Raw genomic sequence first — 27,553 nt, forward strand, 5'->3', positions numbered from 1 at the left:
TGAACAAAAGACTACACACAACTTAATGTTGCTGCGACCGCGCCCGATAGCTCAGCTTTATATTTTCTCTACTCAGTTGCAGTAATTTTGCAGTTTTTTGCTGAGAAAAGGCACATGAGAAGATTTCGTCTTCTTTTTTCTGGTATTTTGTTTGACCTCCTAAACTGGAGCTCTCGAATTTCTTGCTCTCATTTTGATCAAACAATAGGCTCCTTTCATCAGTTAATCTGATTAATAAAAGCAGCCTGAAGCTGAAAGCTGCTTTTTTTTTTTCTCTCTTTCCCTTTTTTCTTTTTTTTTTTTTTTTGATGGATCACTGCTTTAGTTGCATCACTTTTCAGGGAGAAATAGCATACCAAGCAGTATGTGACTGGATTTTCTGCTGACTTTAATTGAACTATCTTCACAGGGTCAATCTCATATAGCATCACCACTCCTTTCCCCTAGCTTATTCCCTGTACTTGCCGTGATGGCTATCATGCCAGATTGAGACCAAAGGGGGATATTTCTCCTGGCCGTGCTGGCGTTCTAATCCTCAGTGCCCAGATTACTGCTCCCTCCCCTCCGTGCCAGTCTGACCGGCTGGCAGACTGGAAGGACTGTGAACCGGAGCCGAGATGGGATAAAGACAGAGCGAATGAAGGAGATGAGGGAAGCCTGGTGTCTCCTCGTATAATGTGCGACACTTTGTTGCTGACGTGTGTCACCATTTGTCAGACTGCCTTTTATTGAGTCCATCTGTTGCCTGCTCGGGGTAGATTCTAGCTCACAAGGTTGGCTCTGAAACCAGAAGACCACAACAAAATAAAAAAGAATGGCCCTTTTTATCCAGCCCATCTTTCATTTAGAGAGGATTTGTAAACTGGAAAATGTGTGCAGGTCATTATTTATGTAGCTACTAGAAGATTCAGCAGGAGATATTCAGTGGTTCTTTCTAAAGAACTGATGTAATCGACTACAAACTTCTTTCCATCTTCTAAGCTTTTCCTGACACCACAGCTTCACATCTTATCATCTGTCTCTGGCCCTTCATTCTCGCATCCTTTCAGTTTTACTAAGAGCCTGACCTGCTCGAGCCTGAAGGCTTATTGTCCAATTCATCTGCCCTCCCATTTCTCCCTGTCTCTCGGTATTGTGGTTATTGTTCTTTCTCGCACTTGCTTCTCTCTCGATCATCCAGTGATTCTGATTTATAAGCTTGCTGCAAAACCTTGGCCGACAACCCACTTCCCCTCCTCCTTCATCAACAGAAGACGGCGCGGTCGAGATATAGCAGCGGCGAATGAGAAGGAAGAGCACATGATTAGCTGGGGTACGATTTGCCAACCAAAACAGTTCTACACACAGAATTTAAATGCCAGCAAGCAGTCGACAGAAATTTCCCTACCTATGCCCCAAAGCAGAGAGGAAGTTGTTTTTTGTTTTTTTTTCCTTTTCCAGTAAGCGGTAAAGTAAGGCCAGAGGGTGGAGAGATACGGTCAAAATTGAATTGGGCACCCAGAGAGTTTTAATTAAAAGATAGTCTATATGAACTACTTTTTAAAGAAAAGTTTCCATTCTTACTTTGCCCTGGGATTTTACTATTAGTGAACAGGGCGGACTGTGATCTGTGTCTGATGGCTCACAGATGGCAGTGTGGGAATCAAGCAGCAGACCCTTAAATAACCCTGGGTGGTGCAGATGGCTTAGTGTCAAGACCAATGGCCACCAGTGTTAAGTGTCATTTGTGGGAGCTGAGGAGGGCTGCAGCTAATGGGGGACTTTACACCCTACTTCATGTGTGGAGATGGTGATTTACTGACTTTGGCGCTACTACATGCTGCCACTTATGTTGATGAGTGGGGGATGTGAACTTTTAAAGGTGTGCATATTTTTTTTTTTTTTTTTTTTTTGTCTGTCCCATTTGGTTCTTTAGCCGTCAGAATTGTTGTCTGAAGACCAACAAGGATACCAAATGGATTTATTTTGCCAAATGGATCATCATGGCATTGCCGTATTGGTCCATTTGATCAACTTTTGTTGTTATTATTTATTTTATTTTCAGTAGTTACAGATGAGACAGACATGATTGGGGGATAGGAAAGGGAGAAAGAAAGAGAGGAAGGAAATGAAAAACAGAAGGGAAGAGGGACAGTGAGAAAGGGCACTTACAAAGACAAAGAGGAAAAAAAAATCTCCTGGATCACCTGTTGAGAGAAAAAGAATAGAAAACAAGCAAAAAAAAAAAAACAAAGCAACATACTAAACACAACACCATCATGTTAATCTAGCTAAGTGTAAACAGCAATAAATACTAAATATTGAATGTTAAATTGAAAAAAAAAAAAAAAAAAAAAAGAAATTGATAACATAGATGCATCTACTAAAAAAAAAAAGGTGTGCATATTTGACCCATGTCAGTGTAACCCGAATCGTGTGTGTGTGTGTGTGTGTGTGTGTGTGTGTGTGTGTTCTGTGATTTCATTTCAAACACATTATTACACTGTTTTTATTAATTTGCTTTCTTTTTCATTGTGATGATAAAATGATGTTACTGTTAGGTTAAATGCCTCAAAACAAACGACATTGGACATTAGCCCATTGGTCTAAAATGCTAAAGCTTCAGTGCACTGGACAGCCAGAAGAGGCCATATTTGGACCGTAGACAGTATAAAACATGGATTAAGCCAATTTAGAAGTGCGTTAAAGCTGCATTCTGTCTGAAGGCCACCAGATGGCGATAGTTGTGGTTTCAAAAAGACTTGCGGTCCAATAGACGCCTCCTTTGAAAACCATTAAATTTTAGATAAAGCCGTTGCACCTCGGGTGGAGTTGCTCTCTTTGCGTGCCCTTGTAGTTTTCACTGTTTTTATGTGTAAAAACAGTTGGCAAGAACAGGATGCTAATGATAAAATACATTGGTTAGCCTCATCTCACCTCTGTTTGTAAGCAGCAAATAGTAACTTATAAATGCTCAGAATTTAAGATTGTTTATCATTAATTACAATGTGTGAGTGCGATGTTGCAGAAATGCTTCATCATTTTTTTATCAAGATTATAAATTTCTACTTAATCCTGCTTGTTTTCACAGTAATTGCATTTACTGAAATAAAAGGGCTGCAGATAAATAGGGGTAAAAATCGAATTAGTTTTTCTCAATGAATGCACTCTTTGAATGCCCCTTTAATGGTTTCAAGTCTATAATTGAGAACTACCAATATATGTGATCGCCTTCATATGAATCTGATTAGTGTAAAGCAAAACACTCGGTTTATACTATTTGACAGATGGATTTACTACTGCTAGCACCTATGTATATAACAGTTTTCTTTTAATGGTACAATTTTTGTTTTGCTTTTTTAAAAGAGCCAATTGAATACATTTCAGCTCGATATGTTTCAGATGTTCATTTCACAGCAGTAGTCCTCAGCTGCATTACAGCGTTTGTGTACCTGGCAAGCTTTCTTTTCCGCTTTGCTTGGCTTTTCTGAGCGCCATCAGGTGAAAATAGAAAATGAAGTAACGGGTCCAGAGAGTGCTGCCATCTTCTCCTCCTGCCAAGTGTGTAAATACAATATGTGTGTAAATGGGACATAATGAAAGCTGATATAGTTCGTCTCTGTGCCGATAAACCAGATACTCACTCGCTAAATTGATCCAAAGGTTTGAGTTTTCAGCTTTAAATTGAATCCAAATTGATGGCCCCCACCAGCCATTCTCATATTGGAAGAGGACTTTATGCCCCTGGCTGCTTGGAGAGAATCAAGTCTGGAGGGGGAAAAAATATGCTATCCATCTCACAAAACAACATTTGTTTGCCTGCCAGTCCCTTCAAAACCATTAACAAGATTAGGGGAGCACACAATGGCAACAGCCCCCTCTCTCCTCTCTCTCTGTCTCCTTCCCCACCCTCCTGTATTCCCTCCCATTTTGTTCTAGCTCATTTGCCAGTACAATGCAGACATTCAGAGGTTTGTCTGCACCTCCTCTCCTAGGGGAGCTCCAGCACAAAACCTTCTTATGCGGGCAAGGCAGCAGTGGCACACGCATAAGAGGAGGCACGAATCGACACACACCCAGGAGCGTAAATTAACACAAAAATTAATACATTCATGCCAAAGGCAGGCCTTCTCTCTTCCATACACGAACGCACACGGACACACACTCCCCGTGCCTGCAGCCAGCTTGTTCCCAGAGAAATGAGCCAAAAACAAATCAACAGAGGGTTATATAAACACTATACTGTCCTGGAAAAAAAGGCAAAAACATGAGCAGAGATATACCCGTGAATAGGGTATAGCACAGGGCAGTTGAGTGGGTGTATGTGCGCTTGTGGCTGAGCATCATAGACAACAGAGGGTGTATTGGATTGCCCCAGGCCTGTTGTCTGAGGTAATTTATTCTTGTAAAGATATTGATTTTTTTTTTTTTCCCGCCCCCAAGTCCATCACTTTTGTTTCACTTATTTAGATCTGTTATTTTCATCGTTTCTGTTCAGCAGGATCTTTCTGAACAGTGAGCAATACTGCAGCAATAAGTGTTTGATTGCACTGTTAAGGGTTTTATGGCCATAAACCTACATTTTTGATGAAATCTGACGGGGGTACAGAAAAAAACTTGCTCCAGCGCTCCCTTCACGAACATCTTATCTTCGGCTTTCCTCATCTTCCCCTCATTTCCCACTTCTCATCTTAAACCAGCTCGTCTCATCTTACTTTTCATCTAACACACTAATCTCCTCTCCTCTCCCGACCCTCCTCTATCTGAGTAATAAAATTTAATTGCATCCGTCTTGCATTTTTCAGCGCGAGTGCTCAAGGAGTTTAACGCGAGTTGTATATCTCATTAAATCTCTCGCTCTCTGTTTTCCCCCTTCACCCCTGCCCCGCCCACCCGCAGGTGCCTACAGATGTTTCGATGGGCCTGTTGGCAGAGCCCCAGGTGGCCATGTTTTGTGGTAAACTCAACATGCACATCAACGTCCAGAGTGGCAAGTGGGAGCCGGACCCCTCGGGCACAAAGAGCTGCATCGGTACCAAGGAGGGCATCCTGCAATACTGCCAGGAGGTAAAGTGTGTGTTTTTGTGGGGCGGAGGTGTCCTATTAATCAACTGATATAAATCTTTATTGTTTTAATTGTAATAAAAAGGCCCAAAGGGGGGATACTAAAGACAGGGGGATACACACTGTGAATGTCAGGATAGTGTGATAGAGGGGAAAACTTCAACGGCTATGTGGTTATTTTGTTTTGAGTGGGGAATGAGTCTAGATGATAACTTGGGATGTGGTGACGTGGGCGATTTTTAGTAGATTTTAACCATTAGACTGACCCTCTGAGAGCACCGTGTGTAACCTCTGTAGGGTCCATGCTACCAGTAGTGACAGTGACCCCAGCCAAATGCAAAACTAGTGAACAAACAGTCAGAAAAGATGAGGAGGGAGAACATGTTAGTAGCCTGCACCAGTAAAACCATTCCTGTTTTAGTGGTTGTCTCATTGTTGCCTTGTCTAGGAGTTAGTTTCGTTAACACCAAAGATGAAACTGATGAACAAACCCCTTCTGCTACTTAACTGACCTGATCAATATCCCACAAGTTTAACTGGTTTGATGCTGTAGAAGTGTAATAGAGAAGTAAATAGAGAACAGAGAAGTCTGTCACGAGTGGGCTACACAGTCGGCAAGCAGATTTGTTTTTAGTCACCAAAATCCCCAGTTTGGCAGGATGACATGATGCCAAAACTCTGCTCAGTAAACAAGCTGCTTAAGTCCATGTGACTTGGCTTGTAATTAGGCAGCTTGAAAGTGAACTAACTAAAAGTTTAACGTGAGACGGTGAACTCTTTTTGTTGTCGTTTAACCCAAGAGAACTGAACACACCCTTCTGACTGAGGCTGTTACATTTCACTATGACTTTTCTGCAAACACAAAACAGGAGCTTTTTATCTGGATAATTACAGCAGTCTCACTTATCAGTGTGTTTAAATAATCTACGATAAAAGCAATTCATCTGATAAGAGGAGGTGAGCAGTCTCTGGAGGGAAAAAAATTACAGCAAAGGAAAATAAATTCACCCTCCCATTGTTTACACTGATAACAAATCTAGTGATAAGAAACAAATGCTTGCCAAATCCCAGCTTTTTATGCAGTTTGAACTGCTGATATTAAAGATTTTTAAAAAAAAAAAGGGAAAAGATTGAGAACCTTCCTCTTATAAGCTGAACAGAGGAAAAAACGACTTGTCTACGGTGACAAGGAACCAAGAAGGTTATGGAAAGACTATTTTTTCCCCATCACTTTTGTGAGAGGCGTGAAGGCAGAGAAAATAGAAGAGGAGATGTCATGAAAAAGAACGAAGGGAGAGGGATGACATGCCAACTCAGAATATTGCGTAGAGGCAGATGTCACGCATGGCTGAGAATATAGAGGTAAACACAGCAGTCCTGGTAAGCAGGAACAGCATCGAGGAGCACTGCAGAGCTGTGAAGATTGTATCTCGGGGGATGGAGAAAAAGCAAGGAAGGAAAGGTGTGGTGGATTCTTTCTGTTTTTTCTTTCTTTTTTTAAAGGCAATTAAAAAGGGAAGGATTGATCATCTTTAAAATAGATTAGCAAACGCTTAATGGCTGTAACTATGTGGCTAAGAAGGCATGACTAAAGATGACCTCAGCATCATCAGTTTGAGCTCACTGTGGCCAAAAGTGTGACAAGCTGATGATTAACAGTCATTCAAGCTAATGTTAGGAAAGCAGGTGACACGTCCATGCCCTGCTCAGTAGATATAGTGTCCCATTGTAAGACTTAATGTTGTGTGTACAGGTTTACCCTGAACTCCAGATTACCAACGTGGTGGAGGCCAATCAACCAGTCAGCATCCAGAACTGGTGCAAGAAGGGGCGCAAGCAGTGTCGCAGTCACATGCACATCGTGGTGCCCTACCGCTGCCTAGGTGAGTCCGCAAAGCGTTCCACTCAGTTTTCACACCATCTGCCAGATTTACTTAACACAAGCAACATGGTGTGTGAGCACGATCCCAAAGCAGCGCTCATAGGTGTGGTTAGTTACTTCTAAACCCAGATTCACTGTAATCCTCACAGTTTTCCTTGGGTGGGATATAAGGTTTGATGCATGCAGATTGCATGGCAATGATGACTACGTTATTGGGATCAAGACACATGAGGACAGGAGTCAGCTGCCACAAATCATCTTGATTTTTATATTTTTCCATGTAACGCCAGTTCTGCTTTCCTATTGGCTGGTCATGGCAGCAGTCGGATTGTGAAATTCTGACACACTCAGAAATTTAGGATCTGTCTTTGTTCACAAGACTGGTGCAGTGGCCAACTTTGAACCTCCTACTTTAATGGTTTTAATGGGCAGAAGAATTCCCCACTTTTTGTTTAATGTTGGTCCTCTCTTGTCTTATAGAGGCCAAAAATCTCTTGGTTTATATGAAGCTCTGATTTTACTCAAAAGAGCCTTTTATGAGATGAATCAGTATTTGTTGAAATTTGTCTGCAGCCAGTCGGACACAAGATTATGTGTTAAATCTAAATGTGTGTGTGTTTTTTGCTGCAGTGGGAGAATTTGTGAGCGATGCTCTGCTTGTTCCTGATAAGTGCAAGTTCCTGCACCAGGAGCGCATGGATCAGTGTGAGAGCCACCTGCACTGGCACACTGTGGCCAAAGAGGTGGGTACACACTTGCACACACAACACACCCTTAGACTCCTTTAATGACTTGCATGAGCATGTACTGATCCGTTTTGTCTCGTCTCAGTCCTGCGGAGACCGCACCATGAACCTCCACGACTATGGGATGCTGCTGCCGTGCGGCATCGACCGCTTCCGAGGAGTGGAGTTTGTGTGCTGCCCCGTTGAGGCGGAGCGTGACGCCGATAGTGCTGAGCAGGATCCTGATGATTCTGATGTCTGGTGGGGCGGAGCGGAGACCGACTACTCTGACAACAGGTATGCACTCGCACAAATAAATGAGGCCAAGGCAGCAAAGAGCAGAGTGATGCGTCAGTGTTCAGGTGATTGGAGGCGAAGCCGATTTATTTTGTAGCTTCGCCACGTGGGCACAATTTCTCTTCTTGAAGGGAAGCTGCAAAATGGTTATATCATAGTCTCCGTTCTTCTGCCTCCCTCTTCATCCTTCTCATCTACCTCCTCCTTCATTCTTTATCTCCTTTCCCCCACCCCACTTTTTTTTTTTTTTCCACCATATGTCTCTTGACTCCCTCCTGCTTCACCATTTCCCCTTTTTCTTCTCTCCTTTCCTCCCAGTATGGTGCGTGAGCCAGAGCCAGTGGAGCAGCAAGAGGAAACAAAGCCATCTGTGGTAGATGAGGATGAGGACGAGGAGGAAGAAGTGGCAGAGGAAGAGGAAGAAGAGGAAGAGGATGAAGAAGAGGACGTGCTGGACAATGACCAGGATGGAGATGGAGAGGAAGATGAGGAGCTGGTGGACGACGAGGACGAAGAGGAAGATGATGACAATGATGACGACATCCTCGACTCACTCATCGACGGTGAGCCGACTACCAACGTTGCCATGACGACAACCACCACCACCACCACCGAGTCCGTGGAGGAAGTTGTCAGGGGTGAGGATCATCAAGTGTTTTTGTTAGTCTGGTAAATAAAAGGCTGGAATATGTGAAACGTGCTTAATAGAGCCATCAGGTGACTTGGAGGTTTTGCATTTAGATTAATGTGGAACAATCGCACAACATGCTAAACATATTTTGATTTTTTTGTTTTTATTACCCTGCAAATTTTTTTTATGCTTTGCTGAACACAATTGAACCTCGTGTTCTTCACCAATTAATTTCCTGCTGTCATTTTTCTCAGCGTGTTCATTTGTCATCTCACAGCTTTCATTAGCCACGTTTCACTAGAGTCAGAATTGGTTGTACAGCGCTGTTTCTACATTAGCGTTAAATTGGTCTAAAGATTCAAACCCAGGCAGCATCAATAATGCGTAAAACTTAACTTTTTTTTTTCCAGATGCTGTATTTATTTTTGTGTGTCCTTAAATTTAAATCTCTTTTTTTTTTTTTTTTTTTTTTTCTTTGCAAAGACATCAATCAATGATGACACTCCAGCATGATTAACTACAGAGGTTTTCTGGGAATTTCTGGTTGATAAGTGTGTGTACACGTGTGTGTGTGTGTGTGTGTCCTCCAAGATGTGTGCTGGGCCAGTGCAGAGACAGGTCCATGCCGGGCGATGCTGCCCCGCTGGTACTTTGACCGCGAGGAGGGCCACTGTGTTCAGTTTATCTACGGCGGCTGTGGAGGCAACAGGAATAACTTTGAGTCAGAGGCGTACTGCCTGTCTGTCTGCAGCAGCGTCAGTAAGTCCAGCCTAAGGCAGCGTCTCGCTGGCTCAATTGCCAGTTGTTTTGTCCACAACTCCTCACTTTTTTTTACTCACCCAGTCTATCCCAGCTGTCTACTAGCCGCAAAACAAGTTTCCGAAGTTTCTCGCTCGCTGTGCCTCTCCTGCCTAACCTTTTCCTCACACTCTCCCTGTGTGTGTGTGTGTGTGTGTGTGTGTTTGTCTGTCAGGTAAATAAATATGTTTGCACCAAAAACTGACTCTACCTCTCCCGCACTTCTTTTAAAAACACCTGCCTGACTGCCTGCACACTCACTCTTGCCTTTACTTTCACACCCACCGATGTCAGTGAGCAGGTTGGGTCCTTCTGGCGTGTCACGCCGAGCGTTTTGTGTGGGTGCACCTGTGCTTTAAAGCATTTCTATTTTCCAATACATTTAACTTTGGAACAGGTTGAACTTAGTTTTGTTTTGAAAGCTGTTAAGAGCTGGACATGCCTTTTTTATTTTAGCAGACAGCGCTGGAGCGAGGTGCCAACGCCTAAAAGCTCCAGTAACTGGTTAGATACACAGGGCTCATTTTCATGGACAGTTTGCTCCATAAACTAAATGGCATGCTTTATATTGCAAGAGCTGCACTGCTCTCCCCCTATGAAGCCTGTAGGATAACCAGTATAATTTCTATAATTACAGCTATTTCATGGCCATCATCTTATATATGACACTGCAGCATGAATACGATGCATAAAATCATCCAGGCACAAATTATTTTTGCAATAATCCGCACTTCGTTGCTTGTTACGCCCTCGCGTCCCTGACGTGGTGTGGGCTTGCCTACATTATTTCGTCCTCATCGCTGAGGAAAAAAGTTCAAGTTAATTCAATCAATTCACCGAAATCAGATGTCAAATTACCCTTGTGCAATTTTGCAGAATGTGACACATTCCCCAGGTAGAGGTAAGGGGAAAAACTCATCAATGCAACATTACACGCTCACAGAGCATACCTGCCTCCCATCTCCACATTGTGATGATTGATTATCAGTGGTATCGCTGAAAATGAGGATGATTGCTCAATTATTAATTCTGTATTTTGCTCCCACCTTGATGATACGTCGAATCGTCAGAGGTTTTTAATGGAAACTTGAAACTTGGGGGAGGAAAATTATTTATTTTCTTATTTATGTATTTTTCAGCGCCTCTGTGTTTGGTTAGACGTGATCGCCGAGTCACAAACTGATTGGATTTCAAATGGTAACTCAGCCCTGGATTGCCAAATTACTTCCCTCTTGTTGTTGTTTACAGGTGTGCGTTTGTGTGTGTGACAGCGTGACATTGATTTCACTTTTTCACTGTGTAAGGTTCAATGACCTTGCTCAGTATGTGTGTTGGTGGTTGTGTGCACGTGTGCCCTGCAGCATTCTCTCTATCTCCCCATATTGTGATCTGATATAATCGATCATGCGTGTGTGTGAGTTCAGGATTTCTGCTCTGCTGAGCATGGTTTAGGTAAGAAAATGATGCACTGTAACCTTTGCCCTGAAGTCACACACATACACAGGCTCTCCACTTGGATGTTTTCTTAATGAATTCATTCACATGCAGACTCGGTGAGGCTGACATCGTGAGTTCTCTGCAGAGGACTGCAGGAAAACAATTACACCACCGCTACTGCACTAACGGATCAATTTTTAGCGAGACATATAAATCCTAGCGTGCATGTTCCTGACGTCTTTTCTCTATTCCGTCATTTCCTTTGGTACAATGCTTGGGTAACAATGCTTATAGTCCTGTCTACAAAAGAGCCTATTGTATAGTGAGAAGTGGGTATTTTTGAAATAGCTCATATTGAAATTGGTTAGTTTCCCATCCTTTTTTTTTTCTTCTTCTTCTTATCAGCCCTTTAGTGCAGTGCATTGATTTATTACTTGTCCAGGTAATGGAAACTAGCTATTGTAAGAGGCTTTATTTGGAAAGCACTTCATATTTTTGTTCAACTATAAGATCAGTTAGCGAGAAAAACAAGGATAGAAATCAGGACTTAGCAGTTGAGTTTATAATGAGCAGTAAATCAATGCCATTATTAACATTATTATTATTCATTTATACCCCGCTGTAGCCTTTACAGCGCAGGAAAAGGCCACACAAATAAAGTGGAGCAAACGAAGACTAATTAAAGGGAAAAGATCACATTGTTATAATTACCGCAAAAAAAAACAAAGAATGCTGTAGAATCACTGCAGACGTGGATTATACCTAAAGAGGGAATTACTGGATCGCCACCCTAAATAACATCAAGAAACATTAAAGGGACATTTCATCCTGCATTCACACACAAATACATGAAAATGATGATTTAAACTGAATCAGTGGGGAACTGCTTTACAGGGACGTCCCCAAGCCTCTAATCCTGACATTTGGCCATCATAACGAACCCTCACCTCTACTCTAATTCAAAATTCAACCTTAAAACCAAGATTTAATTCTTAAAACAGGTCTTAGAAAAGCTAAAAGCTGGTCAAAAAGTGCAAACCTTCACAACATTACATCACTATGATGCTCCAAAGCTCTTATAAATATAGCTGGATAAGTACAAGGGTATGTGACAAATGACTTCACTCCCTCCCTCGTGTTGTTTGAGTAGGCACAATAGCACCCAGGTGCATTCACAGAGTGTCCCTAAAGCTGTCGTCTGTTCAGAGCGGCACGTTTGCTTGTATGTGGTGCATTTAGTGGAGATCTGTAGCTGTAATAAAAAATAGCCTTGGCTATACTCTCGCTGAATGGACTTCATTCTAGTCTGTTTTAAAGGCAGGAGAGAAAAATGCTTTTTGTAATTTGGGTGAACGAGTCCTTTAAAGGATTTGCGAGACCAGAGGCTAAGAAAACGCTCTGCTCAGGGTCAGACTGAATAACATCTGCCTGTTGTCTTTTCTCGCGTGTGTGTGTGTGTCTTGTGCAGTCATGCGCTCGCCTCAGACGTAACCAATTTCACATGATGCGCGACCTTCACGCGATCACACTGTCTCGTGCACTCAGATTCTCACACAAACCAACAACCGCTCTCGATGGCGCGTTTGTGAGAGATAATCAACTTTCCACTGATTAAATCCAGGTTTCACGCAATAACTGATCCAATTTATTTTCTTGTTGGTAAGACTATCACAATTTAGTGCGCGCCTCTGAGCCCACAGGATAAATTCCAGTGTCTGTGGTTTGGCAGGAGAGCTCCATCACGCTCTGAATGAAGTTATATAAATGAGAAAGGTTTTGTTTCTCTTCTAGAAAGCACTGCGGGTCATCTGAGGGACTCGCTCTTTCCCTTTCGAAGGGGGCTGGCTTCCAGCTACAGCTACTATCTTATATTCTTTCTCTCTCGAGCTCTCACTAACCCTATTAACCCATTCTGAACTTGAGTGTTTGTGTGTGCTGAGACAGCTCTGCCAAATGAAAGTGTGCAGCAGCAGTGAGAAGCGTCGCTTAAAGTCTTTTTTCCTTTATCTCAAATTCCACACAGTTCCCACAGCAACGCCCAGCTCCTCCGATGCAGTGGACCACTACCTGGAGACGCCCGCTGACGAGAATGAACATGCACACTTCCAGAAGGCCAAAGAGAGTCTGGAGGCCAAGCACCGTGAGAGAATGTCCCAGGTACTCTGAGACTGGAATTTATTTTCCTCATTAGACATTCATTTTAGTAAACATGATGGGAACTGTGCAGGGAAAACAGAGTATCAGGACAAAGATTTCACTGAATAGAAAATGGCGAGAGAAGAGAAGGTATGTCAAGTAAAACAAGTAGGTGCGTTTGTTAATCCCTCCTGAGTGAGCCGACTGAGCCATTTCAACTTTAATTGTTTTCTTTAATCAACCGGCGGAGAGCCAGATGGCCCGCCGCGATGCGACAGCTTCCAGAGTTCCAGACGAGAGAGGCATCGTTTCATATATGCTCACACTTTCGTTGGTAAAGGGCTGAATAGGACTGGATAATCCCCCAAATAAGTCAGAGAGGACAAAATAGATGTAGGATTTGCAATAATCGTTCTGGAGGGGATGTAACTGACCAAAAAAGGGGGAAACAAACTGTTTTTCATCCTCATCACACCGGTCTTTAAGCAAGCATCCACACCCTGTGATTTTTATCAGGGGAAACTCCTTCCTGCTGATATTCTGTGCACAGATATCACACTTTTTTTTTTTTTCTTTGACACCTGTGAGAAGTAAAACCTCACTTGCATGTCAACCATGTGAAGGATAAAAAGATAATAGTAGATTGACAGTTTTTTGTTTTTAATTTTATTTCATCTTTCCCTCCTTTGTTTGCCTTCAGGTGATGAAGGAGTGGGAAGAGGCCGAGCGGGAAGCCAAGACTCTTCCACGTGCTGAAAAGAAGGCCGTGATTCAGGTAATGTGAGCATATTCTGCCTGTGTGCTGTGTCATCACCCCCCCTCCTCCTCCTCTGATGCACACTTGGTAATTTCCTTTGTGTGTTCATAGCGTTTCCAAGAGAAGGTAGAAGCACTGGAGCAAGAGGCAGCCAGCGAGCGCCAGCAGCTGGTGGAGACTCACATGGCCCGGGTGGAGGCTCTGCTGAACGACCGCCGCCGCCTGGCTCTGGAGAGCTACCTGACTGCATTGCAGCAGGATCCACCCCGGGTAAGCGGCACGCACAGCTCAGCAGTGCTCTCCTGCTCGTATTAAAGCCACTTTGTAATAAACTGTGTTTCTTGTGGAAAAATGAACCATCTCCAGGTTGCTTTTTAACACTCCCAGCTCTTCATCTCTGCATCTCTCGTTCTGTTTTCTTTTGAAGTACGGCTCCCTTTTATCTGACCTGCTGCATAAATAAATTCCCCCGCATGTTTTCTGTTTTGCTAGACCTCTGTGTTTTGTTACAGTGCAACTGCACATTGCCAGTTTTTATGGAGGCTTTCAAAATTAGATTTCTAAAAACAGAATCAAAATGAAATTTTTAAAAGGCTAAGCTTGAAGTGACTGATTTCGTTCTGCTTCCTCTGCTCTTAACTAGCTGTCTTGTTTCCGCTGTCTCTTGCAGCCCCGTCATGTTTTCAGCCTGCTGAAGAAGTACGTGCGCGCTGAGCAGAAGGACAGGCAACACACCCTCAAACACTTCGAGCACGTCCGCATGGTGGATCCCAAGAAGGCCGCCCAGATTAGACCTCAGGTAGCATCAAACACGCGCTGAAAAATGATTGGACTTCTTTGTTGTTTTTAGTGTAAAGCATGTTGATTTTGTGCTTCCTGCTCTTTCAATTTAATGTTTTTTTTTTCTCTGGAAAACATAAAAAAACATCCTATTTGATATGTGTAAAAGGTGCTGACCCACCTGCGCGTTATTGAGGAGCGCATGAACCAATCTCTCGGACTCCTCTACAAAGTGCCCGGTGTGGCTGATGATATCCAGGACCAAGTCGGTGAGTTCCTCCACTGAAGACTCACTGAACTTCCACTATCAGCCATTTAAAATCAGCACAAGAAAACACAATGCAGACCAGGCAAATGTGATGGAACTACAGGGAGTGATGCTGACTTACATTTAACCGAGTCTTGTTAACAGTGGAGATGACCGCTGGGTGGGAGAAAGGCAGGGGAAGACGCACTGGTCTGATTACATGTAATAGAGATTGAATGCTCTAAATTCCACCCTGCAAAACGCTTTTATTTTTTTATTTTTTCCCTCTCTCTGATGAAGGCATTGGAGCCATTTGGCCTAATTCTTCTGTTAGGAGTCAAATGAAACTGTTCGCTGGGAAAATAAATCCCCCTCCCTCCCCTCCCCCTCCTCGCCTCTCCATTTGCTAGGTTTCTGTGGGTTTTTGGGTTTATTGGAGTTGTGTGCGTCATGTGGCCATCTGTGTCTCTATCTTGGAGACGCAGTCTGTCACAGTCTGTACTGCCCGGCAAAAAAACACAAACAAAAAAAAAACGGGAACAAACACACAGAAGAAAAACCCCTCACTCAGCCTTTGCTAAACATCAGGTCTGTTAAAGGAAGATTTCTCCTTCTGAGGCGGTCTCTCCCTTCTGACACAGAAACATTTGCGTAGGTAGACAGTGTGGGATTTCATATTTAAAGAATCATTTAGCAAACAAATTTGTCTCCTCTTTAATTCTAACTGGCATCGGAAATATTCTCACCATATTGTGTTGAAACAACAATAGAGTCACATGACAAGTGAATAAATGATACTGCTTCCTTTCTTGTTTCCACCTCCTGTTTCTCTCCCCTCTTGACTCCTGAACTCTATCCTTCCTTCCTTCCTTTCTGTCTTCCTGCCTCCCTCCTGGTTGTGTTCACACAGAGCTCCTGCAGAGGGAGCAGGCAGAGATGGCTCAGCAGCTGGCTAACCTGCAGACAGACGTGAGGGTGAGCTATGGAAATGACGCCCTGATGCCCGACCAGGAGCTGGGAGATGGCCAGACCGACCTGTTGCCGCAGGAAGACACTCTGGGACTGGCTGGAGTCGGCTTCATCCACCCTGAGAGCTTCAACCAGCCCAATACCGACAACCAGGGTACTTTCTGAAGCACCGCATTGTCATAATGAGTGGTAGCTCTAGTAGCTAACAAATTAGCCTCCAAAATGCATCACAATGATATTCTAGCTCCTTTTTTTTAGTTTGGACAACGACTGAAAAGTGAAATCTCTCTCTGCCTTCCCCTTTTAGTTGAGCCAGTAGACTCCCGCCCCAATCTCGACGGAGGCATTCCAACACGACCAGGTTGGTGCTTTTGTTTAACAATGACCAGTATTGATGTGTTCAGATGACAGATCAAGAGTCATTTTAGGTGGCAGCAACGTGTCAACAGTGTGTTAGGGAAAATCCAGCTATCCTCTGTCCCTTCTAGTGTAAAGGTAGCATAAGGTGTAAACAGCTGATTCAATTACTAGTCCTCCATGGTCTTTAAAGACCATGGAGGACTAGTAATGTTACCAATTTATAATAACTCATACAGGCTCTTTGTAGCTCATCATTTCAATTACTTTGATGCTTTTTTTAACTTTCTGAATCAGCGATGCCAAACTCATTTTACATCGTGAACCACATGCAGCCCACTTTGATCTTCAGTGAGCCGGACCAGCAAAATTCCTCTTTCTGTCAGTGTGAAGGAATTTAGCTGCACAGCAGACAGCTGCTGACGCCCCAGCTCTAAATGATGTGTTGCAACTAAAATGGTAACGTTTGATAACATTAGTGAATATTTTTAGGTGTGACTAATTTACAGTGTGTGTGTGTTAGAAAGGGATGTGAGCATCTGTAGTTTGATATTAATGTTATTCAGTACATAATGATTGCCTCGGGCCTGTAAGCCATTTCCAGCTCAGGTATAAATCATAAAGTGCTTTAGGTCATGTGATTTGGTGCATGCGAGTGCTGAGCTGAAGTGGTTTTGAGGCTAGCAGAAAATATTTGCTCAGGCTCAGGTTATACAAGATTCTGAGATTGTTTTGAAGTACACTGTAGAAGTAAAGGCACCACAGCATGTTTCCCTCAGTCTCTCCTCCTCAGAGTCAATATTTGCACACAGCCGGCTCCACTTGACCTCCATTAAGGCGCAGGTGTGGCTGTTAAGAGATTGGTGGTGCAGCTGCAAGCGGTCTATGCATCCTGCGTATGCCGTGCTCTTTTCTATTCGTACTGCTGGTGCAGTCAGCTCTCCGCTATCCAGTGTGCTTCAGTCAGAGCTTTTTATTTCAGCAGGAGAACGAGAGAGTGGCTTAATGTCACCATCTATAATAGATTGTACTTTTTCTTCCCTCGCCAGTTACTGGAATGAAGATGGAAGCTATTCCTGAGATGCGGATGGAGACTGAGGACAGACAGAGCACAGAGTACGAAGTTCGCCACCAGAAACTGGTGAGCAAAGGCAGAGCCGTGCAGATATGCAGACTCATTTGGAATTCGATGATCTGAATATTCAGGCTGTTTAATAAGCCCACAGAAATAGACGCAGGCATGCGCACACACATAAAGATGCATATTACTCACACATGCGGGTTTTGCACTCTGCCCCCTTCTCCTCCACACACATACACACATGCTCCACTTTGTCCTCCTGGTAAACTTCCCAAGGTTGTCACCATGGAGACAGGTGCCCATGGAGACATCCGTGATAATTCGTGCGTCACACTCGATGTGCTCCTCTCTGAAAAATAAATAAATGAATCCTGTGCCCTCTGATCAGGGAAGTTTGATGCTGTTAATATCGCTAAGTTCTGCACGCAGTCATTAATCTCATCCAGTGTTGTAATCCCAGCACAAAAAAACCCTCAATCCATCCTCAGTCAAATCCAAATCCACGTACCTTATTCCTCTCACCTAAAGGCTTCAAATCCCTTAATCCCTACATTTTATTACATATCACATTTCTGGCATTCACGGTGAGCAGTCAGTGTGTCAGGCTGCCTCTTTAACTCGTCTCCTTAATTTGATATTCACAGTAGCCAAATTTTGTGCCGGTTGAGGAGGTTTCTGTCCCGTTATCCCTGCTGAAGATATCAGGAGGTGTTTTTATTTTCTTTTTTCTTTCCCATTCAGAACACAGTGGTTCTATTTATCATTGTAAAATGTGAAAAATGAGTCCCACAGAGCACCCGTTATTCTGTGACAGATGTGCTGAAGCTCTCATTTCGTTTGGTTATTTATTTTATTTTTTTTAAATAGTTTTGTGTTGGAGCTGAGTCATTGTGCATCAGTGCTGTGCTCTGCTTTCAACCCATTATTACTTTTCTATCCATTTGCTTGCTTTGCTTATAAACAACCAAAGTAATGTGAGTGTTAAAAATCTCAAATTGGAAGTTAATGACCTTAAACCAAAGACGGCTTATAAAAGACGGCACAAGTAACACGATGGGAATCCCTGTTTTGGAGCGACCAGGGTGCAAAATTACCTGCTGTTTTTAATAAGAGGTTTGGTTAGAAATCTGCATCCATAAACTGTACAGGTCCATCACACAGGATATATGGCAGTTTGTGCTGGAGAACTATGAGGAGACTGTTAGTTCAGATGACTGTACAGAAATTATTTATGTGATAAATCCAAAAGGCACCAACACCACAAATGTGGTCAGAAGGTTCAGTTCAGTGACTCGCAAGCAGTTATGCTACAGCTACTTGTCAAAGTGGACACACCTCTAATAATGGGTGACTTTTAAATCTAGTGCGTTAGGGAAAATCAAGTTGTCCCTGGAGGGCACTCTGTAAATTTCATGATCGCTGTGATGATGCGTTTGAAATGCCAAAAACAACAACAACCAGCTAATCTAAGGAGACCACATATGAGTAATCCATGACCAGCTGTGACAGTAGAATAAGATTACATTTAAAATGGACTGACGTGCTATCTCAGTAAGGAGCCATAAATAACTACACATAACACATCATGTTTTTTGTGGCTTAAAGCAAAGAAATATCGACCAGTATATCAGATTTTTTAATCACCAGGCATCAGCCTGGATTGGCTCTATCGCTACTAATCATTTTAACACAGTAGTTTACAGTGATATACTCACTCTTGGAGTCAGCCTCAAGTGACCATTCAAAGGATTGCATGTTTCCATAAATCTCCAAATTCTCTGACAGAAGTTACAGTTTTCGTGTGTGTGTGTGTGTATTTTTAAGTGTGTTCTGTTGGTGCTGCGTCATTGCATTGATGCTTTTTTTTATGCTGTGCTATTCTTTCTGTAAATCACTCGACATCTGCAGTAAGAAAATATTTCCATCCAAAAAAAAGCTGCCCTCATCAAGTCATCTTCACTTTTTTTTTTTTGTGTGCGTGTGTGTATTGTCCTTGTTCCCGAGCAGCTATTCTCAAGCTAAATTTGACTCCATAATGACAAAAATGACAAGAAAGTGGTAGGAGATGTAATTAAACCCAGCAAGCACAGCAAAAGATGTGAGGAAACGAAGGAGTGCTGACCTCGAGAATATCGCTTAAATTCACACAATCTGTTGTGTGTTGTGCCGTTGACTGATCACCTGACCGCTCGACACCCACAGGTCTTCTTCGCAGAGGATGTGGGCTCCAACAAGGGCGCCATCATCGGCCTGATGGTCGGAGGTGTCGTCATAGCAACCGTGATCGTCATCACCCTGGTGATGCTGAGAAAGAAACAGTACACCTCCATCCACCACGGAGTCATCGAGGTGAGAAACAGCTGACCCGCGCGTTCGTCGGTGCGCACGCAAGCTGCTCCGTGCAGCAGTCGGTGTGGCGTGCGAGGTGGATGCTGTGCATGCACCGGCGCTTTTAAGCCGTTTGTGCAGCACCACGTAGAAACAAAGTATCCAGATATTTGTGTCGCTGAAGTCTGATAAAGGCTTTAAAATGTGCTGCACGGATGCTACGCTGTGCAAAAAAATTAGTTTTAATTATATCTGCTTGGTAAATATAATTGGATTAAAGCCTGTTACCGATTAATTTCCTGCTTTTCTTTTTTTTAATTATCTGTGTTTATCACTTCAGAACTTTCATTAGATGTTTAATTAAAAAAAATACGATAGCCAGTCAGCCTGGTTACTCTTAATGTTTTCCCAGAAGCAGTAAAAAGGTCTTAAAATGTAAATTGTGTTTACATTACGCCACAGGGCCTATTCTGCTTGTAACCTCCCTCCCCTTCTGTCTCCCCCACCCCTTGGCTCTCCTCCAGGTGGATGCTGCCGTCACCCCCGAGGAGCGCCACCTGTCAAAGATGCAGCAGAACGGTTACGAGAACCCAACCTACAAGTTCTTTGAGCAGATGCAGAACTGAGGAGGATGTCACATGTACACATACGTAAACACACACAAAAAAAACAACAAATGCACACAAACCATTCTCATCCCACACATCGTCAACTCCCCTCCCCTTACCTTCCCTCCTCTTCCCTTCCCCAGCCCTCCCTTCAACCAAAAGACGGATCTTTAAGTGACTGAAATAGTCAGTTACGAGCACAAGGAGCGACTGTAGCAAGGGTATTTCTTTCTTTTTTTTTTCTTACACTGCGGCCAAGCCACTCTGCACCAAGTTTGTTCACTTTACTGGAGCAAGACGCCTTTTTAATTAAAGGAAGGAGTTTTTATACGTTTCTCCATCAGGGCCTGCTGATGTATGGAGGGGAAAGAAAAACCTTAAAACAAGCAAAGCCCCTGCCCGGTGCATGGAAACAAACCCGTTCTCTTGGGGAAGACGAGCACACGTTCGCTCTCTCTCAACACTGATTCAGGGCCAGTGTGTAGTTGGGTTTATTATGTTTATTTTTAGGCTCGGGTCGCTTTTAGGTGTGGACTTTGTGTAAGCAGATCCAACCGCTGATCAGTAGGGTGTTTAGACGCATGCTGGCCTCGGCCTTCGTTATTAAAATAATTAATTTTAAAAATTTGTTGCATGCAGAATCATCAGAATCGAGCAGTTTCCTCTGAATCGCTTTTGTTTTTGCGTCTTCGTAATGATTATATGATTTTGGAAATATAGCAGCGCCATGATTTTTACGAGGCCCAGTGTTTTCCTCGCCTACTGCACCACTACTGCACACTCTCTACAGTCTACACTGGAGTATAAATGAGCCTCCTCTCCCTCCCTACTCCTTGGATCTTTCCCTTCCTCCCTCCCTTCATCCTCTCCCTTAATTTTCTTTTGTTTTGTGCATTCATACAACAGCTGGGCTGTGTTAAGTCACACAAGGCTCTTAAGGATATCTGAAGATGCTGATTCTGATGATGATGGTGAATATGTTGATGATTATGACGACAGTAGTAATCATGTATTCTGAATGAGCTGTTTTTATTTTAAAGTTGCTTTTTTTCTCTCTTTATCGTTTTCCAGTTTTGTTTTTCAAAAAAGACCGAAAACGGAGAAAAAAAAAAAGATGTAAAGTCCTTTTTTTAAATTACGTGTAATGTTACAGAAGTAATGCTGAAGTCTTAGCTGTTCCTATGTAGTGCATGACAACAATGACAACAGGATTTGGAAGTTTCAAGAAAATAAAAAGGGGGAAAAAAACAAAACACCACCACACGGAGATCTTACAGCTGCTCTCTCTCGAGATCATTTCTCACTTATAGATTGTCATTCTAGCAAGATTGTACATTTAGTATGTTCTCGTGATCACGTGACTTTAAAAACAATGATGAAAAATATATATAAATCTAGATGAACGGGCTCTGCTTTGATATCATGTAAAGAAAAAAACACATTTAAAAGATATGTTTTTGGGTTTTTTTGTTTGTTTTTTTTCCTCCTCCTTCTTTTGCCGTTTAAGTGTGATCCTCATATATATATATATATATATATATATATATATATATATATATATATATATATATATATATATATATATATATATATATATATATATATATATATATATATATATATATATATATATATATATATATATATATATATATATATATATATATATATATATATATAAATAATATATAATTATTTTTTTTTTTTTTTTTTAAATCCTGCTACTTTCCAGAAGCTGCAGGAGAGGGAGCCGGCTTCATCTCTGTATATTATTCTCGTTCACTGAAGTATATTGTGTTAAATCCTTCGGAAATCACTCCTCTTGGTTTCTTGATCATTTCATGTTAGGTTTTTTTAATAAGGGCATCGTATGTCAGTTAGAGTGTATGTTGTTTGGGGAAGGTGGGGGCGGGGGGTGAAGGTGGGGAAACACGTGAGGAGTCTGTTATGGAGGTTAAGATCATCTCGGCGTGTACGTGTTTTCGTTTTTAGTCTGGTGGTTCATCCAGTTGTAAGCCGACGCCGTCTCTTATGTTTGGTTTGCTTATTGGTTTTTTGTTTGGTTTTGTTTTTTCTTCTGCGGATAGAACAGGTGGAGTTCTGAGAAGAGGAGGTGGTGGAGGTAGAGAGGAAATGACTTGCAGTTCCAGTTGGATAGCCAGCCAGGCAGGCAGTCTGTGTGTGTATATATAATGGATTTTCACCCCCACCCCTGCACCTCCTTCCTCTTTCGACTTCCTTTTCCTTCAGGCATGCTGCTCACCTCTCTGCCATCATCTCACACTTGACTCCTGAAAGGCAGCGTGGATGATGATGATGATGATGATGATGATGGGATGGGCATTTACCATCAAGAGCTGACGGCGAATCCGGGGGGTGGGGGTGGGGGGGCAAAGCAGCGATCCAATGTTGGTCAGAGGTAGGCAAGAAGCCCCTGTTCAGCGTCATCAGGTCAGCTCATGCTTGACGGGTGGTCACCGTGTTAACACTGTGTGGAAGGAGACGCACTGTGGCCTCTCGCTGAGATCCGTGAGGAAATGGCGAGTAGAACATGTAGATATGGGGGCTGCAGAGGGATGAGTGTGTGTGCTTTTCGGAGGGTGCTCATTAGAAGCCCAACAGAGGGCAGTAGAGTAGAAGAGGAAGCAGGATTATCTTTCTTTTACTTTTTTTTTTTTTTTTTTTCCTGTGGGTTATCTTATTGGTTTTGTTTTCCACTGTGTAATATTGTGCAGGCCATTTGCATTGACTGGGAAAATGCTTTCTACACTGTATTCCATAATAAAGTTTTGAATGTACATATAAGTGCTGTGTCTCTGTGATGTTTCTGCTATTAATTCACAAAAACAGGCATAAGCATCCAGTTTAATTCTAATAATTCACATTTGTCTGTTTTTAAATATCAAAAAGTGGCCCCACTACAAGGACATTTTTTTTCTTATCTTGGGTAAGGAGGCCAAAGGTCATTCTCAGACAGAAAACAGCAGAGTGGAGCTGACAGGGATTCAGTGTTGCTCCGGCATGGGTCTTAACTTCCAGATGCAGCTGATCCCAGGTCATCTTGTTAAAGGTTAACTGGAACGCAGGCGGTGTTTGAACAGGACCTGATCCTCACTGTGAGAAGGCAACAATTAAACTGCATTTCTATGAGTTTTATTTTGGCTACTTTGTGACTTTCTGGCAAATGTACCTCTGTAAATGAGCTGAGTCAAAACTAAACACTAAAAAGTCAGGGAAAACAAGTTTTTAAAATAAAATTGCCAAATGAATTGCCAAGTTGGCCATGCGACGAGCCAAAATGTCACAGTGAGTGATAGACTATACACAGTACTGGGCCAAAGTCTTGAGTCATCCATCATGTCTTTATATTTTGCTTCCAAGGAGGCAGACGTTCTAATTTTAACTCCATTTAAAAGTAATTCATTATGTTTACTGACCACTTTCACCATTTTTTTCCCTTTATGTTTAGTGAACACATTCAACTCTTCATTCACTTTTCACTTTCATGCTTTTGTTGAGCTATTTCAAATGTTACTGCGTACTTTGAGCAAAGCATTTAAATTAAAACCACACTATAATTTTCCGGTTCTAGTTCATAATTTCAGTTAGCTTAAACACGTCAAGATGGCTAACAATTTTGACTGTTTACCCCCATCCTTTTTACCTTAATACTTTTGCCAACTAGACTACTCTACAAAGTCTTGAGCCCCCCCCCCCCCCCCCTTGTTTCTTTGTTTTGCTTCCAATCAGCCAACCTTCCTTTTGTTTTTGTTTTGTTGTTTTTTAAGCCACCTATGAAACATTCAAACATAAAGAAGGCATTTAATTCAAGGTATGAACCAGTTTTGTGTTGACACATAAAAGACAACTTCGCAAAAAAACTATTTTAAATTGGATCTTGAGACACTTTGCCAGCAGCCTCTTACAAAAGCAAATCACCTGTTCCCATTTCTTTAGTTAAATCCATGAAAATCCATGATAACAGCCTAACAGGCATAAAATTATATTTTTTGACCAACAATGTGATTCCCAAAGAGTAATTAACCAGGCTATGTCAGCATGGTGTGCAATGTGTCCTTAAAAAAAAATCTGAGGAAACTGGACAAGTGGAAGACAAAAGAAGAAGCGGTAGGCCTCAATAAATTATCTACAGCAGGTGAGCCGTATCCAAAATTGGAATAAATATCTGAGAGATGCATTTGGCCCTTCATTTGGTCCACTTAATGTTCACTTATCAGAATTTTTTTTTCACTGGGACAGTGGCTGCCAGGAAGCTATTCTTAAGAAAAGGCTTAGGTATGCTAAATTAGTAAAGAACTGGACAGTGGCAACAAGTCTGATGGGGTGACTAATCCAAAATGTGTATTTTTTGTTCAAATTGTTGTCCGTGTGTACAGTGGAGGTCAGTGTGTCCAACCACCGTGGTGGCTTTGTCATGGTTTGGTGCTGAATTCAACTAGTGCATTGGAGAGTTTGTCAATATTGACAGAACAGATTTTCATCCATTATGTTACCATCTGAAAAGTGTATGATTGACAGCGGCTTCATTTTACAGCATGACAGTGATCCCAAACACACTGCCAATGCAATAAAAACAGACCTAAAAACACAAGACGCACAATGAACACTATCAGTCATGGTCAGAGCTCAATATTATTGAAGCAGTGTGGGATCATCTTGACCACGAACAGAACAAAGTGCAGGAATATCCAAAAAAAAAAAGCTTTGAATGTCCTCCATGAAGCCTGGAGAACTATTCCTGAAGCCTACTTAAAGACATGAGAAGAAAGATGCCAGAGAGAGCTCAGACTGTGATGAAGAATAAAACTGATTATAACTATTTCCAGTTTTTACAGCAAGATTTGAAGACAGATAGGGGTGGCTCAAGACTTTTCCTCCATAAACACAATTGCTAAGTTACATTGAAGGTGGAACTCGGCGAGAAGTAAACTAGCAAGAAAAATGCATTAATGTGATAAAATGAACATCTTTCCACGGCCCAAACTGCAACATTAGAAGGCCATAATAGAGATTTTCAATAGAAAGAGTCATTTACAACCAGGTCACTTTAATTTAGCTAGAAAAATGCTTCTGTTAGTCTTTTTAAGTCAAACTTCGTTAACCTTTTTCGACTGTAATTTGAGATCAAACTGAGCGTGCGCAGTCCTGCGCATATAGAGTTAATGCTTGACGTTCGCGAACGTCTCCTGTCAACAACGAACTCCCACAATTCACCGCGGTCCTTCACATTTGGCTCTGTTGCTCTGGGTGTCAAATCCAAGGTGAGTACGGTGTCTTAAAAAGAAAAGCTATCAAACATTTAACTTCACCTCTTCTGTCACGACGCTCTGCGTACACAGATACGTGCACGGTGGTGCGTTTGGTGAGAGCGGTGGTGTAACACACCGCGGCACATCAAACCGTATAAAAATGTCCGAACGCTCCCTAGTGTCAGCTAAAGCTAGCCTAGCATGTTAGCATAAGCCGCTGTTTTGTCATTTGAATGAAGGAAACGTCAAGTGTTGACCAGCAAGCAGCAACTCAGTAAAGCCGACCTAACATCTTGTAGTTATAGTAACTCTGTTTCTATAGACTGGGTGTTTGGGTTAGCAGCAAACTGAGTGTGCTAGTTAGCTATGCTCTGCCTTTGACGTGAACTAGCTAATGCTAAAGGCAGCTAGTGGTACTGATTGATAGGGAATTAGTAAAAGATGGCAAACATGTCCACGAGAAAGAGGAGTTAAAGACTTAAACATGCAGAAAAATAAAATGCGTTTATCACTTATTGAGGGGTGTAATTTCAAGCCCTCAGAGTACTTTGTACCAGCACATTTCGTCCAAAATCTGTTTTGCTTTGGCTCCTTCAGATGGCTCTGCACCGGTTATTCCAGCTGTCCTCCGTGCTGCGCTCTGCCGTGAGCCTGACCCTGCGCAGGAACATCGGCATCTCTGCTATCCTCTTCCAGCGGGCCAAGGAGCTCGACCCCGTCCAGAAACTGTTCCTGGACAAGATCCGTGACTACAACAGCAAGGCCAAGTGAGTTGGTGATACCTCCAGACACTGACAGACAAATCTGAATAAAGTTTACCAAACAGACTTCCAGCTCAGAGGTCAGCTGTTGGCAAAACATTAACTTTAAATGTCCTTTGGGTGCGCTCTAGCATGCACTTCACTAACATCTGTTCAAACAGCATCTCCTCCTCTTGCTGCCATCGTGCTGAGAATGTTGAACATTTTTTTGATGCCTTTGCTCTCCCAGGACTGCTGGTGGCATTGTGGATGCAGGTCCGGCTTATCAGAAGAACCTGGGTGAAGAAGTAACCAAACTGCAGAGACTATATGGAGGAGGAGACCTCAACAAGTTCCCTGAATTCAAATTCACAGGTCTGTTTGGGCTCATGTTCAGCTCAGCAAGTGCAGTTTGCTGAATAGTCTTTAATACTGTAGTTACAGTTTAGGTAAAAATATTTCTCACTAAAGGTTCCCTTGCCACAAGGGGTCGCCACAGTGGGTAGGTCCCACAGCACTTCATTTCAAAGGGGATTTGTGTCTCTGGAGTTGAACCAGCGACCTTTCGCTTGCCACTACAGTACTGGAGGCACTAAGCCTGTAAAAATGTTTTGATTTGTTTCTTTCCAGTTTAAATGAATCTTTGGGTTACTGACGTAATGCGGTCGTTCTTGTTTTGTGTTATTTAAGCAAATGCCTAAAACGTGTTATTTTATGGTCAAAACTGTGCCTTTTGTTACTGATTATCGAGAAGGCGCAGGACTACAGTGACAATGGCATGTGCTTATTATGCCACAGTTGTTCCCTTCATAAATATTTATGCCTTTGCTACAGAGGAGGCAGTCTGTGATTTGAGTCTTGGGTCTATAAATAGCGTTGATGTTGTCATCAAACACAGCCAGATGACTTGCTTGAAATTGGGTCAGAAAGATTTTATTTTTTAACTTCAATGTGTTTTTGATGAAGCTAATAGTAGCCAGTTTTTGTATATTGCTATACCTTTATTTTTGTTTTAGATGTCAGAATAATCACTAATACTGCAGTGCAGGAGGAAATGATTCACATTTTTTTCCCATCTTGTCTCTTTTTTTCTTTTTTTTTTGCAGAGCCGAAGTTTGACGAGGGCGCCAAGTGAATGATGTCCATGTTGTGTATCTCCTACCTGTCACAAAATATGTTGTATTTAATAAAAAAGATAGTGGACTGAACTACGAGATCTTTGTGACTCTATAAATATATTGTGATTGAGGCTGTGTAGTAAAATCTGGACCTAAAAATCTGAATGATTAATTTCCAGACACTCGCCCTCAAACCATGAATTTGTGCCAGGAAATGAGGGCTGCTTAAGAACTTGTATAACTAGGCCTGCATATTTTCTGCATGTCTATAAATCTGTCCCCAGGCTATTATTAAAAGACTAAAGATGTCAACATTATTTACTTTTTCCTTTGGAGCTGAAAAGTGTTT

General features: G+C 42.3%; 2 protein-coding genes across 3 annotated transcripts in view; both read left to right on the forward strand.

Moving 5' to 3' along the window:
* Positions 1-21,591, forward strand: part of appa (amyloid beta (A4) precursor protein a) — a 35,644-nt gene extending 14,053 nt beyond the window's left edge. Inside the window, exons 2-17 of one of the 2 annotated variants that reach the window (XM_063467879.1) lie at positions 4,879-5,046; positions 6,797-6,926; positions 7,556-7,668; positions 7,757-7,947; positions 8,266-8,585; positions 9,170-9,337; positions 12,837-12,970; positions 13,650-13,724; positions 13,818-13,976; positions 14,377-14,505; positions 14,656-14,755; positions 15,644-15,856; positions 16,010-16,063; positions 17,109-17,200; positions 19,343-19,489; positions 19,993-21,591. In XM_063467879.1, the coding sequence (XP_063323949.1) occupies positions 4,879-5,046; positions 6,797-6,926; positions 7,556-7,668; positions 7,757-7,947; positions 8,266-8,585; positions 9,170-9,337; positions 12,837-12,970; positions 13,650-13,724; positions 13,818-13,976; positions 14,377-14,505; positions 14,656-14,755; positions 15,644-15,856; positions 16,010-16,063; positions 17,109-17,200; positions 19,343-19,489; positions 19,993-20,094 (2,295 nt within the window). In that variant the 3' untranslated portion in view covers positions 20,095-21,591. The remainder of the gene's footprint in view (positions 1-4,878; positions 5,047-6,796; positions 6,927-7,555; positions 7,669-7,756; positions 7,948-8,265; positions 8,586-9,169; positions 9,338-12,836; positions 12,971-13,649; positions 13,725-13,817; positions 13,977-14,376; positions 14,506-14,655; positions 14,756-15,643; positions 15,857-16,009; positions 16,064-17,108; positions 17,201-19,342; positions 19,490-19,992) is intronic. The other variant, XM_063467880.1, reaches the window with a different exon arrangement.
* A 3,670-nt stretch (positions 21,592-25,261) lies between these two features.
* Positions 25,262-27,294, forward strand: atp5pf (ATP synthase peripheral stalk subunit F6). Its single transcript, XM_063466643.1, has 4 exons — positions 25,262-25,358; positions 25,944-26,113; positions 26,337-26,461; positions 27,193-27,294. Exons 2-4 carry the CDS (start codon positions 25,944-25,946, stop codon positions 27,219-27,221), a joined length of 324 nt encoding a protein of 107 aa, XP_063322713.1. The 5' UTR covers positions 25,262-25,358; the 3' UTR covers positions 27,222-27,294.
* Positions 27,295-27,553: the final 259 nt, after the last annotated feature.

Source organism: Pelmatolapia mariae, linkage group LG23 (assembly GCF_036321145.2).
Source record: "Pelmatolapia mariae isolate MD_Pm_ZW linkage group LG23, Pm_UMD_F_2, whole genome shotgun sequence".
Taxonomy (NCBI): Eukaryota; Metazoa; Chordata; class Actinopteri; order Cichliformes; family Cichlidae; genus Pelmatolapia; species Pelmatolapia mariae.